Source organism: Monodelphis domestica, chromosome 3 (genome assembly GCF_027887165.1).
Source record: "Monodelphis domestica isolate mMonDom1 chromosome 3, mMonDom1.pri, whole genome shotgun sequence".
NCBI lineage: Eukaryota > Metazoa > Chordata > Mammalia > Didelphimorphia > Didelphidae > Monodelphis > Monodelphis domestica.
The window spans coordinates 170,210,730-170,236,672 of record NC_077229.1 but is presented as its reverse complement, the minus strand read 5'-3'; the positions used below and the strand labels follow the sequence as shown (position 1 = coordinate 170,236,672).

The following is a 25,943-nucleotide window of genomic DNA, read 5'->3' as shown; positions in this document are numbered from 1 at the left end:
CCACAGTGCTTACCAATAATTTACATTTTCTTAATCTGTCCTCCAACAATTCTTTGAGGTTAGTAGTATCTGTAAAGCTCTTTTTTTTTTTAAGCCCTTACCGTCTGTCTTAGAATTAATAGTGTGTATTGGTTCCAAAGCAGAGTAGTGGTAACAGCTAGACAATCAGGATTAAGTGACTTGCCCAGGGTCACATAGCTAGAAAATGTCTGAGGTCAGATTTGAACTCAGGACCCCCAGACCCAGGCTTGGTTCTCAATCCACTGAGCCACTTAGCTGTCCTCTATAGAGTTCTTTGTAAATATTTAAGGCACTAAATTTAAGCTACTAATTATTATTCTTTTGTTCACCCTAATGAAGCAAGTAACATTTCAACCAATAACTTTCCTCACTTTCTTCTATTCCATCCTCACCTGTTTGCTGTAAATGGTGAACCACTGCCAACTGTTGTTGCCTTCACTGTACTGAAACCTGAGCTCCAGGTTCTGGTTGAGGGTTTGCTGGGGACTTTCCTCTTCTTCTAACAGAGTTCCCTAAAGGAAACAAAAGATGAAATTGCTCAGCACCTGCCTGGTGAACTGCTTTTTCAGATGTTAGTCATATAAACAGAGAAAGCTTCCTCAAGAAGAGACCAGAGAGGGGCCAGCTAGGTGGCTCAGTGGACTAAGAACCAGGTCTAGAGAGAGGAGGGTTCTGGGTTCCAATCCGACCTCAGTCACTTAACTCCTATTGCCTGGCCCTTACCACTCTTCTGCCTTGGAACTAATACTTAGTATTGATTCTCAGATAGAAGACTTTTTTTAAGATTTTAAAAGCTTTTCTTTAAAAAAAAAAAGTAGATAATGTTGGTCACTGAAAGGATACTAAAGGATTTCTTAGATAAATCAAAAGGGGCTTCACTTCCCCTAAAGCAATACAGAAGTTTGTTGTTTGCTTTGAAGGAGAGAGCAAGGATTTCTGTTGGACCTCCAGCAAGTAGAGTAACAGGAGTATATTTAGTTTTGTTGCCAGATAACTTTTCATTATTATATAAACTGGTCTCCTCTCCTACTTCTTTAGTCTTCAGTATCTTACTCCTCGGGCAGCTAGGTTGTGCAATGGATCAGGGTGTCAAGTTGAAGTCAGGAAGACATCATCTTTCTGAATTCAAATCTGGCTTCAGACACTTAACCTGTGTGACCCTGGGCAAGTCACTTAACTGTTGCCTCAGTTTCTCATCTGTAAAATGAGTCGAAGAAAGAAAATGGCAGAGCACTTCAGTATCTTTGCCAAGAAAACCCCAATGGGGTCACAAAGAGTCAGACAATGACCAGTTGATCCAAAATGATCAAACATCACCAAGACCTATCTCCTAGTGTACTCTCAGATACAGTGAAACTGGCCACCTTCATGTCCATCTCCCACCTCTGTTTATTGACTTATAATTTTAAAATTTAATATAAATTTCCCCCCAATTACATGTGAAAACTCTTTCTAACATTTTTAGCTTGCAATTAAGGTGCCTAAAAGGTACTTACAAGGAAAGTGACCTGCCATGACTTTATCCGGCTCATCTTGAAGTTAACTTCTTGGGTCTGATTGCTAGGCAACTTAAAGTAGCAGCTGATTTCATTGTTGCCCACCGCTAAAGTAGCCACACAGCCAGGCTCTGGGTAGTCACAGGCGCAGGAATCAAGCTGCATGTATCCATAGTGCTGCACCTTCTGGGCCAGCTCCAAAAACTGCATCAAATGACAGTAACAGTAACAACAACTGTCTTTTACAGACCTCCACGAACAGATGAGGAATGAAAGGAGCAGAACCAGGAGAACATTGTACACAGTAACCTGAAACACTATAGGGCAATCGAATGTGATAGACTTTGCTACTAATAGCAATGCAGGGATCCCGGACAATCCCGAGAGTCTTATGAGAAAGAACGCTATCCACATCCAGAGAAAGAACTGTGGGAGTAGAAATCCAGAGGAAAAAAGGATTTATCACTTGTTTATATGGGTACAGGATTGGGGGGTTTGGTTTTAAAAGATTTCTCTTTTATAAAAATGGTAATGTGGAAATAGGATTCGAGTGATAATATACATGTAATCCAGTGAAATTGCTTGTTAGCTCTGGCAGGGGGAAGGAAGAAGGGAAGAGAGACAACATGAATCATGTAACCATGGAAAAAAGTTAAAAAACAAAAATAACAGCTGCCTTATACTTAGTGCTTTGTGTAAAAAAAAAAAAAGGTTTGTAAGTGCTTTATATACATTGCTTTATTTATACTTGCCACAATCCTAAAAGGTGGGCACCCTCATTATTATTCCTGTTTTGCTGATGAGAAAACAGGATCAGAAAGTGGATGGATTTCTGAATTTCAGAGGTGGGATTCTAAGACAGGTCTATGAGTCTGGGTCCCTTAAGAGAAGAAGGAAATATAAATAAGTAAGAGACCATTTGAAATAGAAGCTAATTGATGTTGGTGGATATATTTGAAAGATAAGCAAGAATACCACAAGTAAAAATGTCTTCTTCTGAATATGTAGATTTTCTTTTTAAATCCTTATACTGTCCTAATAACAGCTCTAAGATTTGCTCAGGGTCACACAGCTAGAAAGAATCTGAGGTCAAATTTGAACACAGATCTTCCTGACTTCAAGCCTGGCTCTTATCTACTTACGCCACTTCGCTGCTTCTGAACAGCACAGATTTTTAAAAATACATTCATAACTAACATCTTCCACTTATTTCCCTCCTATGAGAGGACAAGTTTATAGGCACCTAAAGGTGAGTCTAGATCAATGAATTTTCAGATGCTTATTTGCCAAGTCTACAAAAACGCTGCTGTTTTCTTGGGCTCTAACAAGTAAGGTCCTGTGTAGCATCACAAAGGCAGAGATAGAATTCCCCTGAGAAAAGCTTAACCTAGGAGAAAAAAATGAAAAAAAAAGTTAAAATTCCACCCTTTGAGAGGACTGAGGGTGAAATTTTATACCAGAGAAAATTTTTAATTTCTTTTGGGCTAATAAAACATTTTATTTATTTTCCCCTACCAGCATGGCAAGGATATGGTGGAGTCAGATCATACTAGCTTGAGAAAACCAAACTGTTACATTTTCAGTGTGAACATTTATATCTCCAAAATAGGCTACAAATTGGGACTTGAAGCTTTGTTTTGCTGGTCATCCAAACTTAGGAAGTGATAGAGGAAATACTGTTAATGCAGACTAAACTTAAAGTGGGTTTTGTATATATTCCACATACATACAAACACAAAGCCAGCCATTAAACCTCTGACTAGCACACTCATACTACAAGGCAACTTTAGATCATGGTGGTATCACTTAGCAGAGAAGCAGGTTATAGAAATAGAAAGCCAGACAGATACAGATATAGACAAAGACACAGAGAGAGAGAGAGATCTCATAATCTACTTGTGAAAGGCATATTCAATCTATCTATCTATCTATCAGTCAATCTAGTCAAAAAGTTCAGCTTTTAAAGGAACTATTAGGTTGCAAGTTCCCCCAAAGGTAACATCCATATTTTATTTCATCTTGAACCCTTAAGCATGTAACATAATGGTGTCCTGGATACAGTAGCTACTTAATAAATATTTGTTTATGGATATAAATATCTATATATAGATATCTACATAAACACATATGTGTGTTGGTATATAAAAATACATTTATAGGGGAGAGCCAGGTGGTTCAGTGGATTGCCTGACTTACCTGGACTTTATGGAAAAATGACACCTGAAAAATAAGAGAGAGAGCACTTTTGGCTAACAGGGAAGAGGAATATCTTGTTTAGAAATGCTCTGGAAGCTGTAGAATTTATATAGCTCTATCTTGAGCAAGCTATCTGCCTTATAGAGATTTTTTTTTCCTTTAAAAAAAAAACGAATTCTTCCTCTTATCCTACACTTGCTCAATCACCAGTAAGTCTCAACCTTTGGGCATTCTATCTTATTTACTCTGTTCTCTTCCCTTCTTCCCCAAATTGAATGTATCTGCCTTTGTGTGTGTGTGTGTGTGTGTGTGAGAGAGAGAGAGAGAGAGAGAGAGAGAGAGAGAGAGAGAAGAGAAGAGAGAGGAGGGGGGAATGAAAGGGAAAGAGAAAAGTAGAAAGAAGAGGAAGAGGAAGAAGATAAAGGGAGAAGGGAAGGAAATGAAAGAGAGAGAGAGAGAGAGAGAGAGAGAGAGAGACAGAGTGAGAGAAAGGGGGAGAGACAGATTAACCTTTCTTGTGATAGTTGAACGCAATAAAGGAACACTGGGGGAAAAGAAACCAAACTTATAAAATGCTGGTTTACATATATCCTCTCCATAAGACTACTTGTCCCCATAGAAATTTGCTTTGCAAAGATTTGTCCCGCTAAAGCTTCATCTTCTCTTTCACCTTCCTCAGCCTCTAAGTGACTCAAAAATTGAAATTGGGGAGGGGGGAGGGGAAGGTGTTAGGTTTAAGTTGGTGGTCGAGTGATAGTGTGCCAATCCTGGAGTTGGAAGGATCTGATTCAAATCTGGCTTCAGACACTTCCTAGGTGTGCGATTCTGGGCAAGTCACTTGACCCCAATTGCCTAGCCCTTACTGCTCTTCTGCCTTAGAATTGTTATTTAATATCAATTCTAAGACAGAAGGTAAGGGTGTTTAAAAAACCAACAAGCCAGGATATACTATGATTACAACAGTGTACATGTAAAGGACAAATAAAGTTGAGCATGGTATAAGCTTACTTCCCCCAAAGAGATGAGAAAACACATTTTCCCCTTTTTGTTGAAATGACGGGGACTAAGAGTGTGGAATGTTGTCAGACGTAGTCAATGTGTTGGATGGTTTTATTGAACTAATTTTTAAAATTATCTTTGACAGGGAAAGATTTGCTGAGCAGGGGAGAGGGGAGGGATATATTTGGAAGTGAATCTGAAACTTACATTTTTGGACATGGTCACTGTGTGGATTTATTTGACTTGGCTTGACTTATTTGTTGAAAGAATTTTGTTTTTTTTTTCCTTTTCTGTTTTCAGTTGAGAGGGGTGGGGAAGAGGGGGAGGACTAGCAATACTGATACAAACAGGAAAAAAAGAGGGCCATTAGAACATTTTTGAAATCCATAGAAGAAAAGAGAAGGAGGTCTAAAGGAAGCATAGACAAGTGGAGCAATTGTAAAAGTTGCATTGAATTCATTAAATACTTTTCTTAAAAGTAAGCCACATGAATTGAAATTTCATTTTCAAAAATAATTCTTTTTTTGTTCTACTATATGTATGAAATGTCAAACTTTTTGACTTAAATTCAAAATAAGATTTTTTGAAAAATTGAGAAAAGAAATGAATCAAGGCAGTTTGGTGGCATAGTAGACAGAGCACCAGGCCTGGGTTCAAATCTGACTTTAGACACTTCCTAGATGTGTGACCTTTGGCAAATCACTTAACCCCATTTGCCCAGCCCTAGAATTGTCATTAGGACAGAAAGTGACAGTTTAAAAAAAAGAATCTGAAGTAAAAGAAAAAGATGTCAAAACTTGAAAAAATAAGTAAAAGAGTTTTTAAAAAGAGAAAACAACAGGGTGGTGGTCACTGACAGGGCAGTCTGGAGGACAGAATTTATTCAGTAACCAAATTATCCTTCAAAATATCTTTATAAACATTAAAAAAAATATGCTCATTTCAATTACAGAAGCTCCAGAGAATCCTGTATCTTTACTTTTCCTAATGGCTCTTCCAACCTAGAAAGGGGCAGACCATTCCATTGGCCACCTGTGGAGTGCCCAGTTAACTCTGTGGTTGCTAAAGGAAAGAGGACTCCTTAATACAGGCCCTCTCTGAATCTGACCTACTTTGGAGGGCTTTGCTTTGGAAGGTTCCCAGAGAAATGTCACTCTGTACAGTGTTAAGTAAGCCTTGGCTGGAAAATGTTACCATTTCATGAGCAAATTTTCTCTACTTGGATTTCTTAAAGCACACCCATATATAAAAATCATAACCCATAAAACAGCCTAATCAAAGGGTAATTATTTGAATTTTAAGAGAATTCTTCTGAATACACCAGGATTCATCTAGGATTCCTATAAATAGCATTGTTGTTCAATTATTTGAGTCCTATCCCACTCGTTATGACTCCTTTTGGGATTTTCTTGGCAGAGATACTGGAGTGGTTTGTTATTTCCTACTTCAGCTCATTTTACAGATGAGGAAATTGAGGCAAAAAGGATTAAGTGCCTTGCCCAAGGTCACACAGCTAGTAAGTGTCTGAGGTCACAATGGAACTCCCCCAGGCCAGGTACTTTACTCACTGCACCACCTAGCTGACTAATAAATAATGAGGTCTCATCTTTTACTTCAAACATGATAAGATTTACATACAAGCTTTTCAGATGACATGAGCATGTGTTAATAGATAGGGAAATCAAATTTGGAATTAGGAAACCTTGGGTTCAAATCCTATCTCAACCACTGTGTGACCCAGGGTAAGTTACTTAACTTCTTATGCCTCAGTTTTCTCAGCTGAAAATTAAGGGAATTGGTTTTGATCACCTCTAAAATCCATTTAAATTCTAAATCTACTGATCTATTATATAAGGTTCCACTCATACTTTTTGATGCTTTAAATACCAGGAAAATACAGTTTAATACAACACTAACAGGCAGTGAAAGGGAAGTTATTTGCCATTTTTAAAAAATGCCCCCTTTAATACTTCATACATTGAAATCCAGAAACAGTCTTAATTCTGGTATATTGTCTAAAGCTTATTCAAATAGGTGGCAGTGGTTGTTTTTAAAGCTGATAAGGAATTTACCTTTGTCTGGTTTCCTGCTTTCCTCAGGGCCTCTAATTCCTGTCTCTGCTCCTCTGTTGGTTTGGCCCATTTTTTTTCAATTTCCTGAACTGCCTGAAAACAATTTAAATTGTAAAAATAAGCAATTTCTCCAAAAGCAAAATCTTTCAAATTATACTAAGAAATGGGATATTAGTTATTAGTTAGTCAGATTTGATCAGAGTCCTCCATCAAAAGGCCTTACCATATTCCTAAAAAAAAAAAAGATAATTTCCCAGATTTGAGACTGCCTTGTCACTTGCAAGCTCTATTCCATTTCATTATGATTGACATGGACCTCTGACCTGATCTTATGTGGGTGTTTGCCCTTCCTTAGACAATCTGGGAGTTCCCCACCATTCCACATCTCCCATAGGCTGGCGCTCTCTCTCTCTCTCCCTCTCTCACTCCATATATTTATATATATGTTTTTAAAATATACATGTAATTTTATATATATACTTCTATATATATAATCACATAGATTCATATTATATATACCAAATATACTCACATATTCTATATATACTCATATTATATATACTACATGTACTCATATATACATATCCATATACTATATATACTCATATGTTCACATTATATATACCATATCTATATTGCATGTACTTATATTCTATATACTCATATGGACTAATATAAAACATACTATATATACTCATATATACTATATATACTCATAATATATACTATATGTCATCATATATACATATAAACTCCTATGACATATGATATATACTCATATACTATATGTACTCATATCTACTATATCTGCTCATATTATCTCTAGTATATACTCATCTATGCAGATTATATATACTCATATACTATATATACAAATATATACTTATATCATATATACTATATATACTCATATATATACATATGCTCATATGTACTATATATACTCAAATATATATAATATACATATTGATATATACTACATGCACATATACTTCATAATATATACTATTGTAACAGTTAAAATTAGTTTCTCTGCTAAAAGTATTATATTTTTATGAGGTTTTATTAAAGATTAGGAATTAAAGAAAATACAAAATAAGAAAGCACATGTCTAGGCCCAGAGAGCCCATTCACAATCACTCACTCTACATCCTGCCTGGTAGAGCCGCGTGTGCCCCGACACAGAAGTCAAGAGAGAGACCTGTGCTTGGAAGCGCAAGCAGGAAGAGAACTAGCAGAAGGCGGAGTCAGTTTAAAAACAATCTCTGTTCTCGGCCCAGGTGGGAATTTAGGTGAGATTAGAGGGCATCTTGGGAACTAGAGCAAGGACTTCTGGGGATTGAAATTCAGGGTTCAAATCTCCATTTTTACATGATATATCCATATATTATATATGTTCCTATATACATGTTAAATATTCATATATTATATACATTCATAATATATACTATATATACCCATATATTATATATGTTACACTATAGTCATAGTATATATACTAATATATACATATATGCTCATACTATATATGCTCAAATATACATGTTATATACATATTAATACATATAATATGTGTATGTATTCAATATATACTATATACATGCATGTATACATATATACTCCTTTATATATTATATACTAATATATACATATATACTCATATTCACTATATGCTAATATTATAAGGATGATATTAGAAAATAAACATTGTTTTATTAGTTTAGAGATAAGTAGAGCCACTGGCTTGAGAAACAATTGGGGTTTGAAGCAGAGCTGAGTGTGTCAATTTCAAATGTTGATAGTTATAACTTTTTCTGTGTCAATTATTCTCTCTGGCAGTTGGCAGAGACATACACTCTCAGAGACTCTCTCTCAGGGCTGGAGGAGGTAACATCTTTGCCTCTCTCTCTGTCTGAGGGAAAGACTTGAAGGAGCTTAGTGTTTTCTTTTTCCAACTTGGGAAATACTATTGACTATCTACTTCAGTCTTCATAAATTGGTTTATATCTGAGAAGAACAAAGACCTGATACTTGGTCTGGACTCTGAGTCTATTAACATGATTCTTGTTGAGACTCAACCAGCTAGCCTTTGTTATTTTATAACTTTAAGGTGAAGTTAAGAATTATATGGATAATAGTGGTCATTTTATTTAGAATAGTATAAATTTGGGTTATTCAGATCAGGGAGTATTAGTGTAGCCTGTGAAACACAGGAGAAGCAGTTTCTTGCAGAACCTGGGAGTTTATTTGTCTGGATTTATAATCCCTTAGAATTAGTAATCCTTTTATCTTTATATATTTCAATAAATATTTTTTTTATAATAAGATTCTCTTTAGCATCCTTGCGCCTGGCCCTGAGGGGAGGTTCACATTTGAGCTTCACTTCATCACTGAAGATACTTTTGATTACATCTATCAAAAGTATCTGAACAGTTTTGAAGTTTTCACATCTATTTTTATGTAGCTTGCCATTATTATTTTTACTATATATATACATATCATATACACACTCATATTATATGTCTATATATATCATATGCATTCTATATATACTAATAAAATATACTATATATACTCATATATCTGTTATATATATGAGTATATATACAGAGAGAGCTCTTTATAAAGCTAGGAAGTGTCTGGGGTCAGATTTGAAGCCAAGACTTCCTACCTCTAGGCCTGGCTCTCTATCCCCTAAGCCACCCAGCTGCCTCACTATATTTATTAATACTGAATTTTGTTTGGTCACACAATAGACCTGAGCAAAAAAAAAAAATCTTCCAGTCTCAGCCTTGCCAAGATTAAAGGTGAGTGACACCGTTTCTGGCCTATTCTTGCCGGATATCTTCCCCTTCAGCTTTAGAATTCCTGTACTGGTCAGTTTGCACTCCCTACCTCTGAACCTTGTAAATCCATCATGTGGTCCACTTTACCTCCTGGCTACCATCTTGACAATTACCTTGCCATGTACCCTGTAGCAGTTAAAATTTAGTTTCTCTGCTAGAAGTATTATATTTTTATGAGGTTTATTAAAATTAAAGAAAATACAAAATAAGAAAGCACATGCCTAGGCCCAGAGAGCCCATTCACAACCACTCACATCTTGCCTGCTAGGTAGAGAGCCCCGTGTGCTCAGGCTCAGACTCAGAAGTAGGAAGAGAAAGAGAAAAGAAGGCGGAGTCCATTTTAACACCCCCACCCACCCACCCACCCCCCCCCACCCACCCACCCCCCCCTCTCCTCATGGCCCAGGTGATGACCTCACCTGAGATTATGGGGAATTCTGGGAGCTACCAAGGACTTCTGGGAATTGAAGTCCAGGGTTCAAATCTCCATTTTTACAACCCTTGGCTTATTCTTTAACCATAATCATATCATTATTGTCATTGTTACTGGAAAGGATCATCACCATTCCCATAACTACCCAAACCACAATACCCCTCCCTAGCCACCATTCCCCTATGGGTTGTGTGCTCCTATTTAAATGTAAGCTACTTGAAGGCAGGAGTTTCCCTCAGTTTTCTATTAGTATCTACAGTGTTTGGGACTGCCCTTGGCACACAGTCAATGTTTAATAAGTTCATTTCCAAATTCCTAAAATGCAGCCCCATCCTTTACCCCAACCTTGAGATAGAATCCCACACAAGACTATTCCCCTAGAAGATGATGAATCCTGGCCATAGAATGTAAGCTATAAAAGCTTTAAAATGTACTAAAAGGGGGCAGCTGGGTGGCTCAGTGGATTGAGAGACAGGCCTAGAGATGGGAGGTCCAAGGTTCAAACCTGGCCTCAGATATTTCCCAGCTGTGTGACCCTGGGCAAGTCACTTGACCCTCATTGCCTAGCCCTTACCACTCTTCTGCCTTGGAACCAATACACAGTATTGACTCCAAGATGAAAGGTAAGGGTTTTATTAAAAAAAAAAAAAGAAGAAGAAGAAGAAATAAAAAATAAAATGCACTAAGACTTTTGGAATACTCTATTTTGGAATATAATACTCTTTTTACAAAATTCTATACTATTTACTTACTTGGCACTCAGAATGTACAATTATCTTCCATTATGATTTATCTTTTTTTTTTTTTAATCCTAATCCTCCATCTTAGAATCAATACTAAATATCAGCTTCAAGGCAGAAGAGCAGTAAGGGCTAAGCAATTGGGGCAAGTGACTTGCCCAGGATCACAGAGCTAGGAAGTGTCAGAGGTCACACTGGAACCAGGACCTCCCATCTTCAGGCCAGACTCTCCATCCATTGAGTCACCTGACTGCCCCTATGATTTATTTATTTGTTTATTTGTTTATTCATTTTTATTCAGCCATTAATTTGTTTGTTTATTTACTTGATTTAGAATACTTTCCCATAGCTTCATGATTCATGCTTTCCCTCCCTTCCTTCCTCCCCTCCCAGAGCCAATGAGCAGTTCCACTGGGTTTTACATGTACCTATGATTTCTTTTTTATTCATATGTTCTGTCATACCCCACTGTCTCATACCTCATTTTATCCCCTCCATCTCTAGTGCCTGGGTCCTAGCCTTGTAGGCTAAATAGATGTTAGTTGAGGCTGCTAACCGTCATTCCCCAGTGGGAATTCAATTTATTGTACCACTTATTTTTTGTTGTAGCCAAGCATTGGTAAGCAATGGGAGCTGTAAGTCGTGGAACAGTTGGCAATCTGTACTGGGGAGAGCTTTCCCTAAGGGAAATTCATATGCAATGAGCCAACTGCAATGATGAACCTCTCTGAACAAAGGGACTGGTCACTGGACAAAAGACAGTGTTTGTCACCAAAATATAAATATTAAAGATTTTCACAGTGTAGTGGACAGAATGCTGGACCTGGAGTCAGGAAGACCCACATTCAAATCTTGCCATAGACACCTACTAGCTGGGTGACCCTGGATCAGTTACTTAACCTCTGCCTGCCTCTGTTTCCTCATCTGTAAAATGGGGAGAATAATGGCTCTTACCTTTTAGGGCTGTGAGGATCAAATGAGATAATAATTGCAAAGCACTTAAGCATAGTACCTGAAACCTAGCAGGTGCCAGATAAATGTTAGCTATGAGTATTAGTATATGTGAGATGCTTTATAAAGCCCAAGTCCCTATTTAAGGACTAGCTAAAATAGTAAGTATATATATATGAATATGTATATTACATATTATTAGGTATGAGCAGAGAATTTTGGTGGAAAAACAATGATTTTAAGGCAAAATATTTTTCCTTATTCCTCTGCCTCTGTGAAGAGTGGCTAGTTGGCACTCATGGCATTTAACATAAGAAGCCAAGTTGCATCATCTATAAGGGCTGATGATTCAATCCAATCATTTGTTTTTTTCTGGGCACGTAGAAATGGCAAAGCCATTTTATAGCAGTGTTGACTTCACTCATGAAGATAATTTTTATAACTCTATTCAATTTGATTTGTATTTACTCAGATCATTATGATTTAATGGGTATCGATGATTATATTGGATATGGCAGCTAAGTGGTTCAATGGAAAGAGCATTGGCCTGGAGACAGGAGATCTTGGGTTCAAGTCTAGATTTTTTTTTGCTGTTTTATTTTATTTTTTTATTTTAAAATATTTTTCCATATTTCCATGATTCATTTTCTTTCCCTTCCATTTTCTGTCCCCACTCCCAGAGCCAACAAGTGATTTCACTGGGTTATACAAATGTTATCACTTGATAAGAAGTTAAGAATTTAGGAAAAAGGATATTGGTAAATTGAGTAAAATAGAATTGAGTTTGGGATATTTATTTGTTAATACTGTAAGAATAAGAGATATGGGAGCAGCTCAGTGGATTGAGAGTCAAGCCAAAAGACAGGAGGTCTTAGGTTCAAATCTGGCCTCAGATACTTCCTAGCTATGTGACCCTGGGCAAGTCACTTGACCCCCATTGCCTAGCCCTTACTACTCTTCTGCCTTGGAACCAATATACAGTATTGATTCCAAGACTGAAAGTAAGAGTTTAAAAAAATAGAATAAGAGTTATGTAGATTATAATCAATTAACTCAATATGTATTGATGATTGTATTACTTCTAATAGGTTTATAAAGTAGATTTACTATTGTATTAATTATGCTTAATATAAGAACATATATTAACTTATGTTATGAACCTGTAATATCAGTAATACTCTACCCCCATCCCTATGAATCATCCATAGTGACTCCTACCCTAGTGGCCTTTGCCTCAAAACTTCCTTGGGCCCCTAGGATACCACCGGCCAAACATTAGTGTCTGATGGCCTGTAGTATGACCTGTGGAAGACTCGCTAACAAAGGGGTTGGGGTGGATAGACAGTGCCCTTAGTCAACTGTAGGAATTCCCAGCTTCTGAAGGTCCCTCCCAAAGACTGGGTCCCTTCCAAGGACATCTCAAGCTTTTTAAAAATATAACTACAAACCTCTACAATCATTTAAAATGTGTTCCAAGTTGGATCATGCTCTAATTTCTATGATATGGACAGAAATTAATTACCTAGGTTGATTATAAAGATTTTATTCTTTCATAAATTTAATTTAAAATGAATACGTTAACAATAAAAATAAGCATTTAATTGATAATTTAGCTTACATTTTTGAGGGGCTTTGGAGGGATAATTTGGATGGCCCAGCTTTTAACAACTGTCAAAGAAACTCAATCTAAAAAATGCAGAGTACTCTCTCTGGGCACGAAGTCACTGCCCCACCCCCAGAGTTCATTACTAGAAAGTCAGAGGGACTCTGATGGAGCTCCCCTCCCCCTCTCCACTGTGCCTGAGGACATTTTTTCACATCCTCACCCATTCTTTCTCCCTCCCCTATGTGGAATAAAGGGGGAACACCCTTCCCTTGGTGGAGGAAAGGGGCATGGCACTTGAGGTCTAGAATGGATAGGCACAACACTCAGTCTGGGGAAGTAGGGTAGGGACAGGACCCGGCACACTGTCTCTAAAAGGTTCACCATCACTGGCCTAGAGGATAAAGCATTGACATTAATATCACAAAAAACTATTTTAAAAAACTACCCCTGGGGCAGCTAGGTGGCACAGTGAATAGAGTGCCAGGCTTAGAGTGTGGAGAACTTGGGTTCAAGTCTCACCTCAGACACTCCCAACAGTGTCATCCTGGGCAAGTCATTCAACTATAATTATCTAGTCCTTGTCCCTCTGTCTTAGAATTGTTACTAAGACAGAAAGAGTTTTTTAAAAATCCAACCTTAGACATTTAATAATTTAAATTTAGTTTAATTTAAATAATTTAATTTAACTTAATAATATAATCAAAACATTCACTTAACTAATTCTTAGCCTCAGTTTTCTCCTCTGAAAAATAGGAATAATAATACTCTTAGCAATTACCCCTCAGAGCCTTTGTGAGTATTAAAATGAGATAACATGTAAAAATCTTGGCAAATTTGAAAGCATTATATAAATATCACTTACCATGACTGTAGTATGAGCAGTGGTCACACCCTGGTAAAATCTCCTTGGCAGACAAGCTAAACCAGGTTGAGGATGACCAACTGACCTCAAATCCATTGGTGAGTTAGGAGATATCTATCCCAAGCATGTGAAGACTTTCTCAGATGGAATTGGTGGATGGGAACAGTGTGTTACATTGGCCATGAAGGCAGCTGAAGAAGGGCTGTGGAACCCTTAGAGCTTGATCAGACATCAAACATGACAAAGTCACCCACCATGACTTTGGTCCTGCCCCTGGACTTCAATGACTCCGGAAGAGAGAGCAAGTTTGATGACTTTGTGTAACTCTGCCTCACTTAACTCCAACTCACTGGAAAGTTAAGATATCACCCAGGCAACAATAAAACCTATTCCACTTGAAATGTGGGCTCCTCATCCCCATATGACCTCAGAACTCGTTGGATGAATACGTGCTCATTGCTAGTCTTCCCCTAAAATTTTGAGACAGTTCTGCCTGCTAACATTTCATCAACAAAGACATCTTTTTCCATCCCTCCCCACAGGAAAAAAAAATGCCATTGGTTCTCTTTGAAAATGAAGGATGAACAAAAATTATGATATATTTTCAAATAGAAAACACTTTCTAAAAGGACTGGTCCAGCAGTCAATCCCTGTACCTTCTCCTACCTCCTTCATTTATTCAAAGCTACAAGTACAACAAGGAATTAAGTATCAGACCATATAAAAGTCACCAGGAAACAAGTGTTATTCGTTTCTCTCTCACCCTATCAAGGCAAAAAAGTGGGCTGACACTCTGCTGTCCAGCGGAGAGCACCAGGTTATCTGAAAACCACAAGAAGAACAACCTTGCTGCTCATGTGGGCTTTTAAAAAGCAACTGTGGAACATTTCTCACAGGTCTGCAGAGATGGTATCATGAATTAACTTCAGGGTTCAAACATTGATGGAAAAACTGGATGGTTAAGGGGCACCTAGGTAGTACAGTGAATAGAGTGCCAGACCTTGAGTTGGGAGGATTTGGGTTCAAACCTGGTCTCAGACACTGCCTTGGCTATGTGACTCTGGGCAAGTCACTTAACCCTAAGTGCCTAGCCCTTGATGCTCTTCTGTCTTAGAATGGATACTAAGAAAGAAGATAAGAGTTTAAAAAATAAATTGATGGGGAGTCTCTAGGTGGCTCAGTGGATTGGCAGCCAGGCCCAAAGACAGGAAGTCCTAGGTTCAGATTCAGCCTCAGATACTCCTTGGCTTTGAGACTCTGGACAAGTCACTTTACTCCCGTTGTCTAACCCTTACCACTCTTCTGCCTTGGAACTAATACACAGTATTGATTCTAAGACAGAAGATAGGGGTTTAAAAAAAATAAAAACAAATGGATGGCTAGCCATGGAGATCTGACATATGGGTGTGCCTGAAGCCCTAGTGAATGAATGAAACAGCAACATAGGAAACAGGGAAAACTGGGATCTGCCAGTAACAAGACTTTTTAAGAAAGAAGAAACATGCTATAAAATCAACCCTTAATTATTTAAGGCCTAATAACATGGATTACAGAGATTTTGCTTTCTTCCTTTGCCCAGTTCATCTGCTGGCTGATGTCCTTGCTTATTAGAACTTTCACCAAGTACTGATGAAAGAAGAAGGAGGAGGTGGAAGCAATTAGCCTTTTAGCCTTTCTGGTTTTTCTTTTTGTCAGATAATTACTGGTTGGAGTGGGAAGTATGAAGGAAGGTAATACTTCAATGATGTTGGAGGAATAACATTTTCCAAATGACTTCTGTACTCTTACTCTCATCTTCTATACTAGCCTTGGTGATGAGGAATTAATTGTAAATTCAATAAAGGTTCTTATAAAAACAGAGAGAGAATAAGCCATACAATTTCTTCTTAGTTTATCTTTTTTTTAATTCATTGCAACCTGAAGCATTCTCTGCTAAAATCCTGTTTGGCTTGGAAAGTCCCTTCCTACTTAGACAGTCTTTTTAGACTTTATTCCACCCTGGCACGTACTCTACTGCCCAATGACTGGCTTCCTTATTGTTGTTCTCCCAAGACACTTCATCTCCTAATAACTGAGTATTTTCACTGGTTTTCCCTCCTCTTCATCCTGCCTCCTGGCTTCCTTCATATCCCAGCTAAAGTTTCATCTTCTACAAGTAGCCTCTTCCCATCCTCTTTTACCTTAGTGCTTTCCTTCTGAGAGTACCCCCAATTTATTCTGTAAATATTTTGTTTGTACTTTGTCATTTGCATTGTCTCTTCCATTAGACTTTGAACTCCTTGAGGGCAGTGATTGCTTGTTTTTGCCTTTGCTTTGTATCCCCAGCATTCATTACAGTGTCTGGTACACAGTAGGTACTAAAAAGGCTTGATGACTATCAGAATGTTGATGTCCTTTTACCTGCTCATATAGCAAATTGATAGCAGTTTGGCAGTCCATAAGCATGGAGTCAAGGGATGGATCCATATACCTGAATAATTCAAAAGCAATAAATTAATGGCTAAAATATAGCTCATGGAGAGCATCAGACACATCTAAAAACACAGAGGAATAATTGGTTTCTGAATCAGAAAGGATAGGGATTGGGAGGTACAGGAGTGAGGAAAGAAAGGAGAGAGGGGAGATTAAAGAGAGACTAAGAAATCTCAGGCAGTCTTCTTGCAGAGAATCTAGACTTTTCAAAAAATCAAGCAATATTTCCATCTTCTTCATCCAAATACAATTTAAAGTTGCAAATGTAAGAGAAATACCAACTGAAAATAGGAGTTAGGAATATAGGATCATTCATTTGGAACTCAAAAGCACCTTATAAACAACTATGTAGTAAGTACAGTAGTTACAGCAACAGACTTCAAGTCATAAAGAGTCAGGCCTGGAGTTAGGAGTACCTGGGTTCAAATCTGACTTTAGAGTCTTCTTAGCTAAATGACTTTTGGCAAGTCACTTAATCCCAACTGCCTAGTTCCATGGTGGTGAACCTATAGCACATGTGTGAGAGGAGGAACTCAGAGCCCTCTCTGTGGGCATGCACTATTGCCCCAGCACAGTGTTCTCCAGAGTTCATTACTAGAAAGTCAAAGAGATGTGGGCAGGGCTGCTCCCCTCCCCTTCTCCACGGGTGCCTGGTGGATCCTAAGTACAGATCTGAACTAAGGCAGGAGCGATGTGGAAGACCATTGTAGGTATAAGAGATGGCAATATTAAAATGCAATTCTTCTTTCCTCTTAACAATCAGTAAACTACAAAAAAAAATGTAAAGTAGCATGTTCTATGAATCATATGCAGTCTTTTCGGTCATTTTCAACACTTTTTGGAAAATGTAATTTGCAAGGGGTTTGAGTATTTGATGGAAATAGCCACAGGTTCTCAAAAATCATACTAGGAGTTGAATATAAGCTAAGGGAATCCTTGCCTAGCTGGAAAGTGCCTAGTGACTAGTTGATGGTATGCCTATCATCTGAGGACCAACCTAATTAAGTTTAGATACGTGCTTCATTGAGTGGTTTCAAAGTTATAAAGTTTTGGTCACAACAACTCCGAAGAATTTTGACAGAGTTTTCAATCTGCACCAGTGGAGGGAATACTCACAGCAATGACACTAAGGTTCCTTAAAGAAGGCACAATATAGGGAAGGAGGGTCAAAAAGAGGTAGAGAAAAGAGGGACAGTAATAAAAAAGGATAGGATTCTAAGAGATGATGGGTTAATTGGTTTAAAGCTGAAAAGGCCCTTAGAGATCATCCAATCCCATCCCCTCATTTTATAGATGATGAAACAGAGGACCAGAAAAATTAAATAATTTGCCAAAAGGTCATCAAGTGGGAAGGAGCAGAACATAGATTTGAACCCTCTAACTCCAGAATCAATATTCTATACATGTTCTCCATATTTATGAAGATGTTTTGGGGAATCTTTTTGGCTTAAAAAAAAACTAAAAACACAAATGGTTGACCTAGTCCAGTGATGGCAAACTTTTTACTAAGTTAGCTCGTCCTACCCATGAGCAATCAATGTTTTTCCAATTGTTTAGATCTAGTTTTTATTGTGTGGAGAGTGTTTTGTAGTTTTTTTCATACAGTTCCTGTGTTTGTCTCAGCAGATAGATTCCTAAGTATTTTATATTGTCTAGGGTGATTTTAAATGGAATTTCTCTTTCTAATTCTTGTTGCTGAGATGTGTTGGAAATATAGAGAAATGCTGATGACTTATGTAGGTTTATTTTGTATCCTGCAACTTTGCTAAAATTGTTGATTATTTTGATTAGCTTTTTGGTTGATTCTCTAGGATTCTTTAAGTAGACCATCATGTCATCTGCAAAGAGTGATAGCTTGGTCTCCTCATTGCCTATTTTAATATCTTCAATTTCTTTATCTTTTCTAATTGCTACTGCTAGTGTTTCTAGAATAATGTTAAATAATAGATATGATAATGGGCATCATTTCACTCCTGATCTTATTGGGAAGGCTTCTAGTTTATCCCCATTGCCGATGATGTTTGCTGATGGTTTTAGATAGATACTGTTTATTTTTAGGAAAGGCCCTTCTATTCCTATGCTTTCTAGTGTTTTCAATAGGAATGAGTGTTGTATTTTGTCAAAGGTTTTTTCTGCATCTATTGAGATAATCATGAGATTTTTGTTGGTTTGCTTGTTAATATGTTCAATTATGTGGATGTTTTTCCTAATATTGAACCATCCTTGCATTCCTGGTATGAATCCTACCTGGTCATAGTGAATAACCCTCGTGATCACTTGCTGGAGTCTTTTTGCTAGTATCCTATTTAAGATTTTTACATCTATATTCATTAAGGAGATTGGTCTGTAGTTTTCTTTCTCTGTTTTTGACCTGCCTGGCTTTGGAATCAGTACCATATTTGTGTAATAAAAGGAATTTGGTAGAGCTCCTTCTTTGCTTATTCTGTCAAATAGTTTGTATAATATTGGGATTACTTGTTCTTTGAATGTTTGATAGAATTCATTTGTGAATCCATCTAGACCTGGAGATTTTTTTTAGGGAATTCTTTGATGGCTTGTTCAATTTCTTTCTCTGATATGGGGTTGTTTAGGTATTCTATTTCTTCCTCTTGTTAGTCTAGGCAATTTATATTTTTGTAAATATTCATCCATATCACCTAGATTGCCATATTTATTGCCATATAATTGGGTATAATAGTTTTTAATGATTGCCTTAATTTCCTCTTCATTAGAGGTGAGGTCTCCCTTTTCATCTTGAATACTATCGATTTGGTTTTCTTCTTTCCTTTTTTTAATTAGATTGACCAGTAGTTTGTCTATTTTATTTGTTTTTTCAAAGTACCAGCTTCTAGTCTTATTTATTAAATCAATAGTTCTTTAACTTTCAGTTTTGTTCATTTCTTCTTTGATTTTTAGGATCTCTAATTCAGTCTTGATCTGAGGATTTTTAATTTGTTCACTTTCTAGTTTTTTTAATTTGCATGCCCAATTCATTGACCTCTACCCTTCCTAATTTGTTAATATATGAACTCAAGGATATAAATTTCCCCCCCCCGAGTACTACTTTGGCTGCATCCCATAGATTTTGAAAGGTTGTCTCATCATTGTTATTTTCATCAATGAAATTATTGTTTCTATGATTTGTTCGTTAACCAATTCTGGAGAATCATATTGTTTAATTTCCAATTAATTTTTTATTTGCCTCTCCATGTACCCTTACTAATTATTATTTTCATTGCATTGTGGTCTGAGAAGGTTACATTTATTATTTCTGCTCTTTTGCACTTGTTTGCAATGTTTTTATGCCCTAGTACATGGTCAATCTTTGTGAATGTACCATGTGCTGCTGAAAAGGTGTATTCCTTTTTGTCCCTATTTATTTTTCTCCACATATCTACTAACTAATTTATCTAAAATTTCATTCACTTCTCTTACCTTTTTCTTATTTAAGTTTTTGGTTTGATTTATCTAGTTCCGATAGAGGAAGGTTCAGGTCTCCCACTAGTATAGTTTTTCTAACTATTTCATCCTTGAGCTCCAATAGTTTCTCCTTTAGAAATTTGGATGCTATGCCATTTGGTGCATACATGTTGAGTACTGATATTTCCTCATTGTCTATACTGCCTTTTATCAGGATATAATTACCTTAAGGGGCAGCTGGTTAGCTCAGTGAATTGAGAGCCAGACCTAGAGATGGGAGGTCCTAAGTTCAAATCTGGCCTCAGAAACTTCTCAGCTGTGTGACCCTGGGCAAGTCACCTGACCCCCATTGCCTAGCCCCTACCACTCTTCTTCCTTGGAACCAATACACAGTATTGATTCCAAGATGGAAGGTAAGGTTTTAAGAAGAAAAAAAAGGATGTAATTACCTGCCCTATCTCTTTTAACTAGATCTATTTTTACTTTGGCTTTGTCAGATATCATGATTTCGACTCCTACCTTTTTTTTAATCAGTTGATGCCCAATAGATTTGGCTCCATCCTCTTACTTTTATCCTATGCTTGCATTTTATGGGTGAGTTCATTCCATTCACATTCAGCGTTATGATTGCCAGCTGAGTATTTCCCAGCATTTTTATTTCTACTCCTAGTCCTGCCTTTTCTTCTTTCACTATTTCTTTCTACACCAATGTTTTGTTTTTAATCAGTGCCCCTAATTCCCACCCTTATTTTACTTCTCTTTCTACCCCCCTTCCTTCTTATTCCCCTCTTATTTTCTTTACAGTCTTTTTAAACTACCCCCCCACCCTCTCCCTCCCTTGTACTGCTTCCCTCCCCACCAGTCCGTTTGTTATCCTTCTACTTCCCTATAGGGCGCAAATCAATTCTCTGCCCCAATGTATTTGATTGTTATTCCCTCTTTGAGTCAATTTCAATGCACGTAAAAATTGAGTATTTCCTATCTCCAACCTCTTTACCCTTCCCCCTCCCACCATGTGCTTCTTTGTGACGTACAAATTTACCCCATTTTGTTTCTTTTCCCAGTTCTTTTAGTATTAATGATTAATCTCTTTTATATTTCTAGTTGTGTGTGTATATATATACACACACATTCATGTCTTGGTATTTCATCCTATACAATTTGTTACTGTTCCCTCTAGGTATAATTCTTCTAGCTGCCCAGGTGATAATAACAATTTTTAAGAGTTACCAATGACCTCTTTTCTTATAGGGATACATATCGTTTTAGCTTATTGGGTCTCTTTAAAAAAAAGTTGTTGTTGTTTTTGGTTTTGTTTTTCTTTTTTCCCTCTTTCTTAATTACCTTTTGATGATTCTCTTGAGTTCTGTGCTTGGGCATCAAATTTTCTGTTCTGGTCTGGTCTTTTCTTTACAAATGCTTGGAATTCTTCTATTTTGTTAAATGGCCATACTTTCCCCTGTAAGGATATAGTCAGTTTTGCTGGGTAGTTGATTCTTGATTGTAGACCTAGTTCCCTTGCTTTCCAGAATATCCTATTCCATGCCTTTCAGTCCTTCAGTGTAGATGCAGCCAGATCCTGTGTTATCCTCACTGTGGTTCCATGGTATCTTAATGACTTCTTCTTAGCAGCTTGTAATATTTTTTCCTTGGTCTGATAGTTCTTGATTTTGGCTGTAATATTCCTGGGTGTTGTCAGTTGGGGATTAAGTACAGGAGGTGATCTGTGGATTCTTTCAATCTCCCACTTTTCCCTCTTGTTCTAGAATATCGTTGCAGTTTCCTTGAATAATTTCCTGTAGTATGATGTCCAGGATTTTTCTTTTTTTTTTTCTTTTGTCATGGTCTTCTGGTAGATCAATGATTCTTAAGTTATCTCTCCTGGAACAATATTCTAAATCTTCTGTTTTATGAATGAGGTGCTTCATATTTTCCTCAATTTTTTTATTCTTTTGAGTTTGTTTTATAGTTTCCTGCTGCCTTGTGAAGTCACTTGCTTCTAATTGTATTCTGGTTCTTAAAGACTGGATTTCATCCCTGGCTTTTTGGTCATTCTCCTCCTTTTGTTCTGATTTTCTTTGGAGGTGATCTTTCATCTCCTTTGCCTCATTTTCACGCTGATTAATTTTGGCTTTCAAGATACTGTTTTCTGTTTCCAGATGACTTATCTTGCTTTTTAAGTTCTTTTCCCAGTTGTCTTAAGCCTCTCTTAATTTGAATTGTATTTTGGTCCTTCCAAAGCCTGTATCCAATTTGCTGAGGTTTCTGTGTATGTGTGTGGTTTTTTTTGCTTGGTGTTCCCTCATCCTTCTCTGTTCTATTTGCTCTTTGTTCATTGCCTGTATAGAAGTTGTCGATTGTAATTTCTTTTTTCTTTTTCTGTTGTTTGCTCATATTTACCCCTTCTTTACTCCCTGCAGTTTCCTGTGCTTTTTATCCTTTCATTTTTTTGTTGGATCTGTGGGCTTTTCTATCAGCCTTCACCCTTGTAGCTTAGTTAGCAAATCTCTCAGCACAGTCTGTAGGGGAGAGGTGTTGGAGCTTGAGCTTCCCTGCCCTCTGAAATCTTTGATGGGATTAAGTCCAGCTGGGTTGAGCTGGATGTGCCCTGAGGCCAAAACCTGGGGGGGGAGGGAGCAATATGGAGTGTCTCCACTGCTCCAACTAGGCTTCCCCCTCTCTGCTCCGCACTTCTTCTCCAACTGCTTCCCCACCGCTTGTGTTCAACACTCTGAGACTGGCACAGCTTTGCCCACAAGGTACTCCCTCCAGACCAGCACCCTTGCCCACCCAGAGGTTCCAGCTGCTGCTGGAGGCTTAGTGCTCTAGGTGGGGGAGGGGCCTGGGACCTTCGTTCTTCCTTCTCCTTAAACCCAAGTGTTCTCAACTTCAGGCTTTTGGGGGGTATACCTTTTAAGTTGAATCTGGCAGGAGGGTTCCTTGGCTCTACCTTGTTGTTAGGTTTGATTTTCAGTTCCCTAGGAGCATTTAGTTTGTAATCAGTAAGGAAGGTTTTCAGAGGTCTGAACTTTCACTGCCTCTACCCCGCCATCTTGACTCCGCCTCTCTGGCAAACTTTTTAGATACCAAGTAAATTGCATCCTTATGCCTCATGTGAACTCACTGCTTACCCCAGACAGGGGAGAGAGGAAGTGCTCCTATTGGGCTGCTGGGCAGAGGGGCAGGTGAAGTGAAAAATGTCCTCGGGCTCAGTGTAGAACTTGTTCTAGTTTCCTTTCCACAGGGGGAAGGGAGCAGCCCCCTCCAGCACATGTGCCATAGGTTTGCCAACATGGACCTAGTGTATTCCTTTGCCTTCAGGCAGTGCTATATATCTATACCACCAAATAGAGGAATCCATCTCATTTGCAATTCTCTCTAGAAGGCTATTCATCAGCCCTTTTGGTAACTCATTTCAAGAACCCATTGCAACTTTACCTCTGGGAAATTGTTTCTTATAGTTAATGATCATAAGACATTTAGGTTTTAAGTTCTAGCCCCCTATTCTTAGAGTGGAGATGGAGAACCCCACATAATACTGATTAACCTATTTGAGACTATGATAAGTCATCCCCAACTTATCTCTTTTTCAAGATCAATTATCCAAGTTCTTTTTAAATGCCCACTTTCCAATTCTCTAAAGCTTGGATCCTTTTGTTGTTTAGAAGCAACCAAGTGGCTCAGGGGATAGATCACTGAACCTGGAGCCAGGAAGATCTGAGTTCAAATCTAATCTCAGCCACTTCCCAGCTAGTGTGTCCCAAAGCAAGTCACTTAACCTGTCTGTCTGCTTTCTCAACTGTAAAAAGAGAATTAATAGTTCCTACGTCACAGTGTTGTTTTGATGATCAAAGGAGATGATATTTGTAAAGCATTTAGCATCATGCTGGCATAGTAGGCACTATATAAGTATTAGTTATCATTCTCTCTTCTTCCTTAAAATTGTCCATATTTCACAGGTTTTAGAGCCATTCTAGCATTTGGGCAGTATCAGTTGAGCAGAAAGAGTGCTGAATTTGGAGGCAGAACACTCCTGTTGTGATCTTGAATAAGACACTTAAACCTCTATGGGCCTCAGTTTCCTCATCTATAAAATGAAGAAGTTGAACTAGGTCAATTATCTAACAATTATACAGAGATTGCCTTAGCTATCTCCATGCTGTAGAGTTGTCCATAACTATATTGTACTCACCACTTTCTAAGTCCAACCTTACAGTTTTCCACTTCAGTACTTTGAAGACTCACATATGGGAGTTCAAATTCTGCCATTTTTTTCATTACTAAGGAGAAATGTGGAGAGGAAAATAATTGGTTAAAACAGCTTACATTATTCTTAGACTCCCATAACAAAATAAAATAGTATTACTTCTATAAAAATTAGCAATTTTAGTATAATCTTTTTGTATAGTGCTTTTTTTCCTCCCCATTTATTGACAGCGTTACTAGACTCCTAGACCCTTGTTTATTAGATTGTCTATAGTAGACTTCTATACATGGAGTAGAACAGCTAAGTGGCACAGTGGAAATCTGGCCTCAGACACTATCTGTGTGACTGTGGGCAAGTCACTTCATCCAGTTTGCTTCAGTTTCCTCATCTGTAAAACAAGCTAGAGAAGAAAATGGCAAAACACTCCAATATCTTCGCTAAGAAAACTCCAAATGAGTTTTGAGGAGTTCTAGAAAAATCACTGGCATTTTTATTTAGAGGTAAACATATATGAGCATAGACTTCTATATTATGTCCCATTTAACAGGTGCATCATTCATATTCAATTCCATTCATCCATCTTACACTGTGCAGAACAAAGAGAATAATGAGAGATTATTACACGCAACACAAAACCAGAAATACTCTTTTTTTCCTCCATGTTTCTCCAACTCTAACAGGAATAAGCACTTCAGAACAGGTTCAAGAAATGATGTTTACCTTGAATGAAGAGAGGAATTCCACAGCCTAAATTTTCTCCCTTAGCTAAAGACTGAAACAACTGAACAACAATCGATTTTAAAGCACCTTGAGGACATGGACTAAGTTAACCTTTGTCTGCCTCAGTTTTCTCATCTGTAAAATGTTATTCAAACTGAATGTTTCCTAGGTATTTCAAACTCAACATGTCCAAAACAGAACTCATTATCTTTCCCCTCCAAACTTCCTTTCTTCCAAATTTCTTTATTATTAGCAAGCAAACCTCTATCCTCCCAGGCCCACAACTTAAGAGTTATCTTTGACTTCTCTCTCGCACATATCCAATTAGTTGCCTCATTTTAAAATTTCTTTCTTCCTGATAGCTCCCACATCCCACAGCTGCCACCATGGGTCAGGCCCTCCTCACTTCATTCATTACAAAAACCTTCTGATCTGTCCCATCCTCAAGCCTGTTCATCCTCCACTCAGCCACCAAAGTGATTTTCCTAACACTCAAGTCTGACTATGTTATTTTTCTATAAACTGCAGTGGCTCCCTATCACCTCCCAGATCAAACAGAACATCATTTGATTGACTTAAAAAAAACAAAACACTTTACTATTTGTCTTAGAATCAATACTAAATATTGGTTCCAAGGCAGAAAAGCTGTAATAGGAGTCAAGTGACTTGCCCAGGGTCACAGAGCTTGGAGGTGTACAAATCCAATTTGAACCCAAATCTCCCTGACTCCAAGCCTGGCTCTCAATCTCCTGAGCCACCTACCTTCACCCCCTCCACAATTGTGATTTATATTTTAGTCTCCTTCACACCCCACTATCCAGAGATGATGGCCTTCTTGCCTTTTCTTGAAAATGCCTTTACCCTGTTTGTCCTGGATGCCTGGAAAGCTCTTCTTGCTCACG

General features: G+C 37.7%; 1 protein-coding gene across 1 annotated transcript in view; it reads right to left on the bottom strand.

The window, feature by feature from the left end:
* Nucleotides 1-25,943, bottom strand: part of SNX31 (sorting nexin 31) — a 92,601-nt gene that overhangs the window by 17,950 nt on the left and 48,708 nt on the right. The window contains exons 7-11 of the mRNA XM_056823258.1: nt 24,307-24,394; nt 16,623-16,692; nt 6,785-6,877; nt 1,518-1,721; nt 414-533 (exon numbers count right to left, since the gene is read on the bottom strand). Of these exons, the coding sequence (XP_056679236.1) occupies nt 414-533; nt 1,518-1,721; nt 6,785-6,877; nt 16,623-16,692; nt 24,307-24,394 (575 nt within the window). The remainder of the gene's footprint in view (nt 1-413; nt 534-1,517; nt 1,722-6,784; nt 6,878-16,622; nt 16,693-24,306; nt 24,395-25,943) is intronic.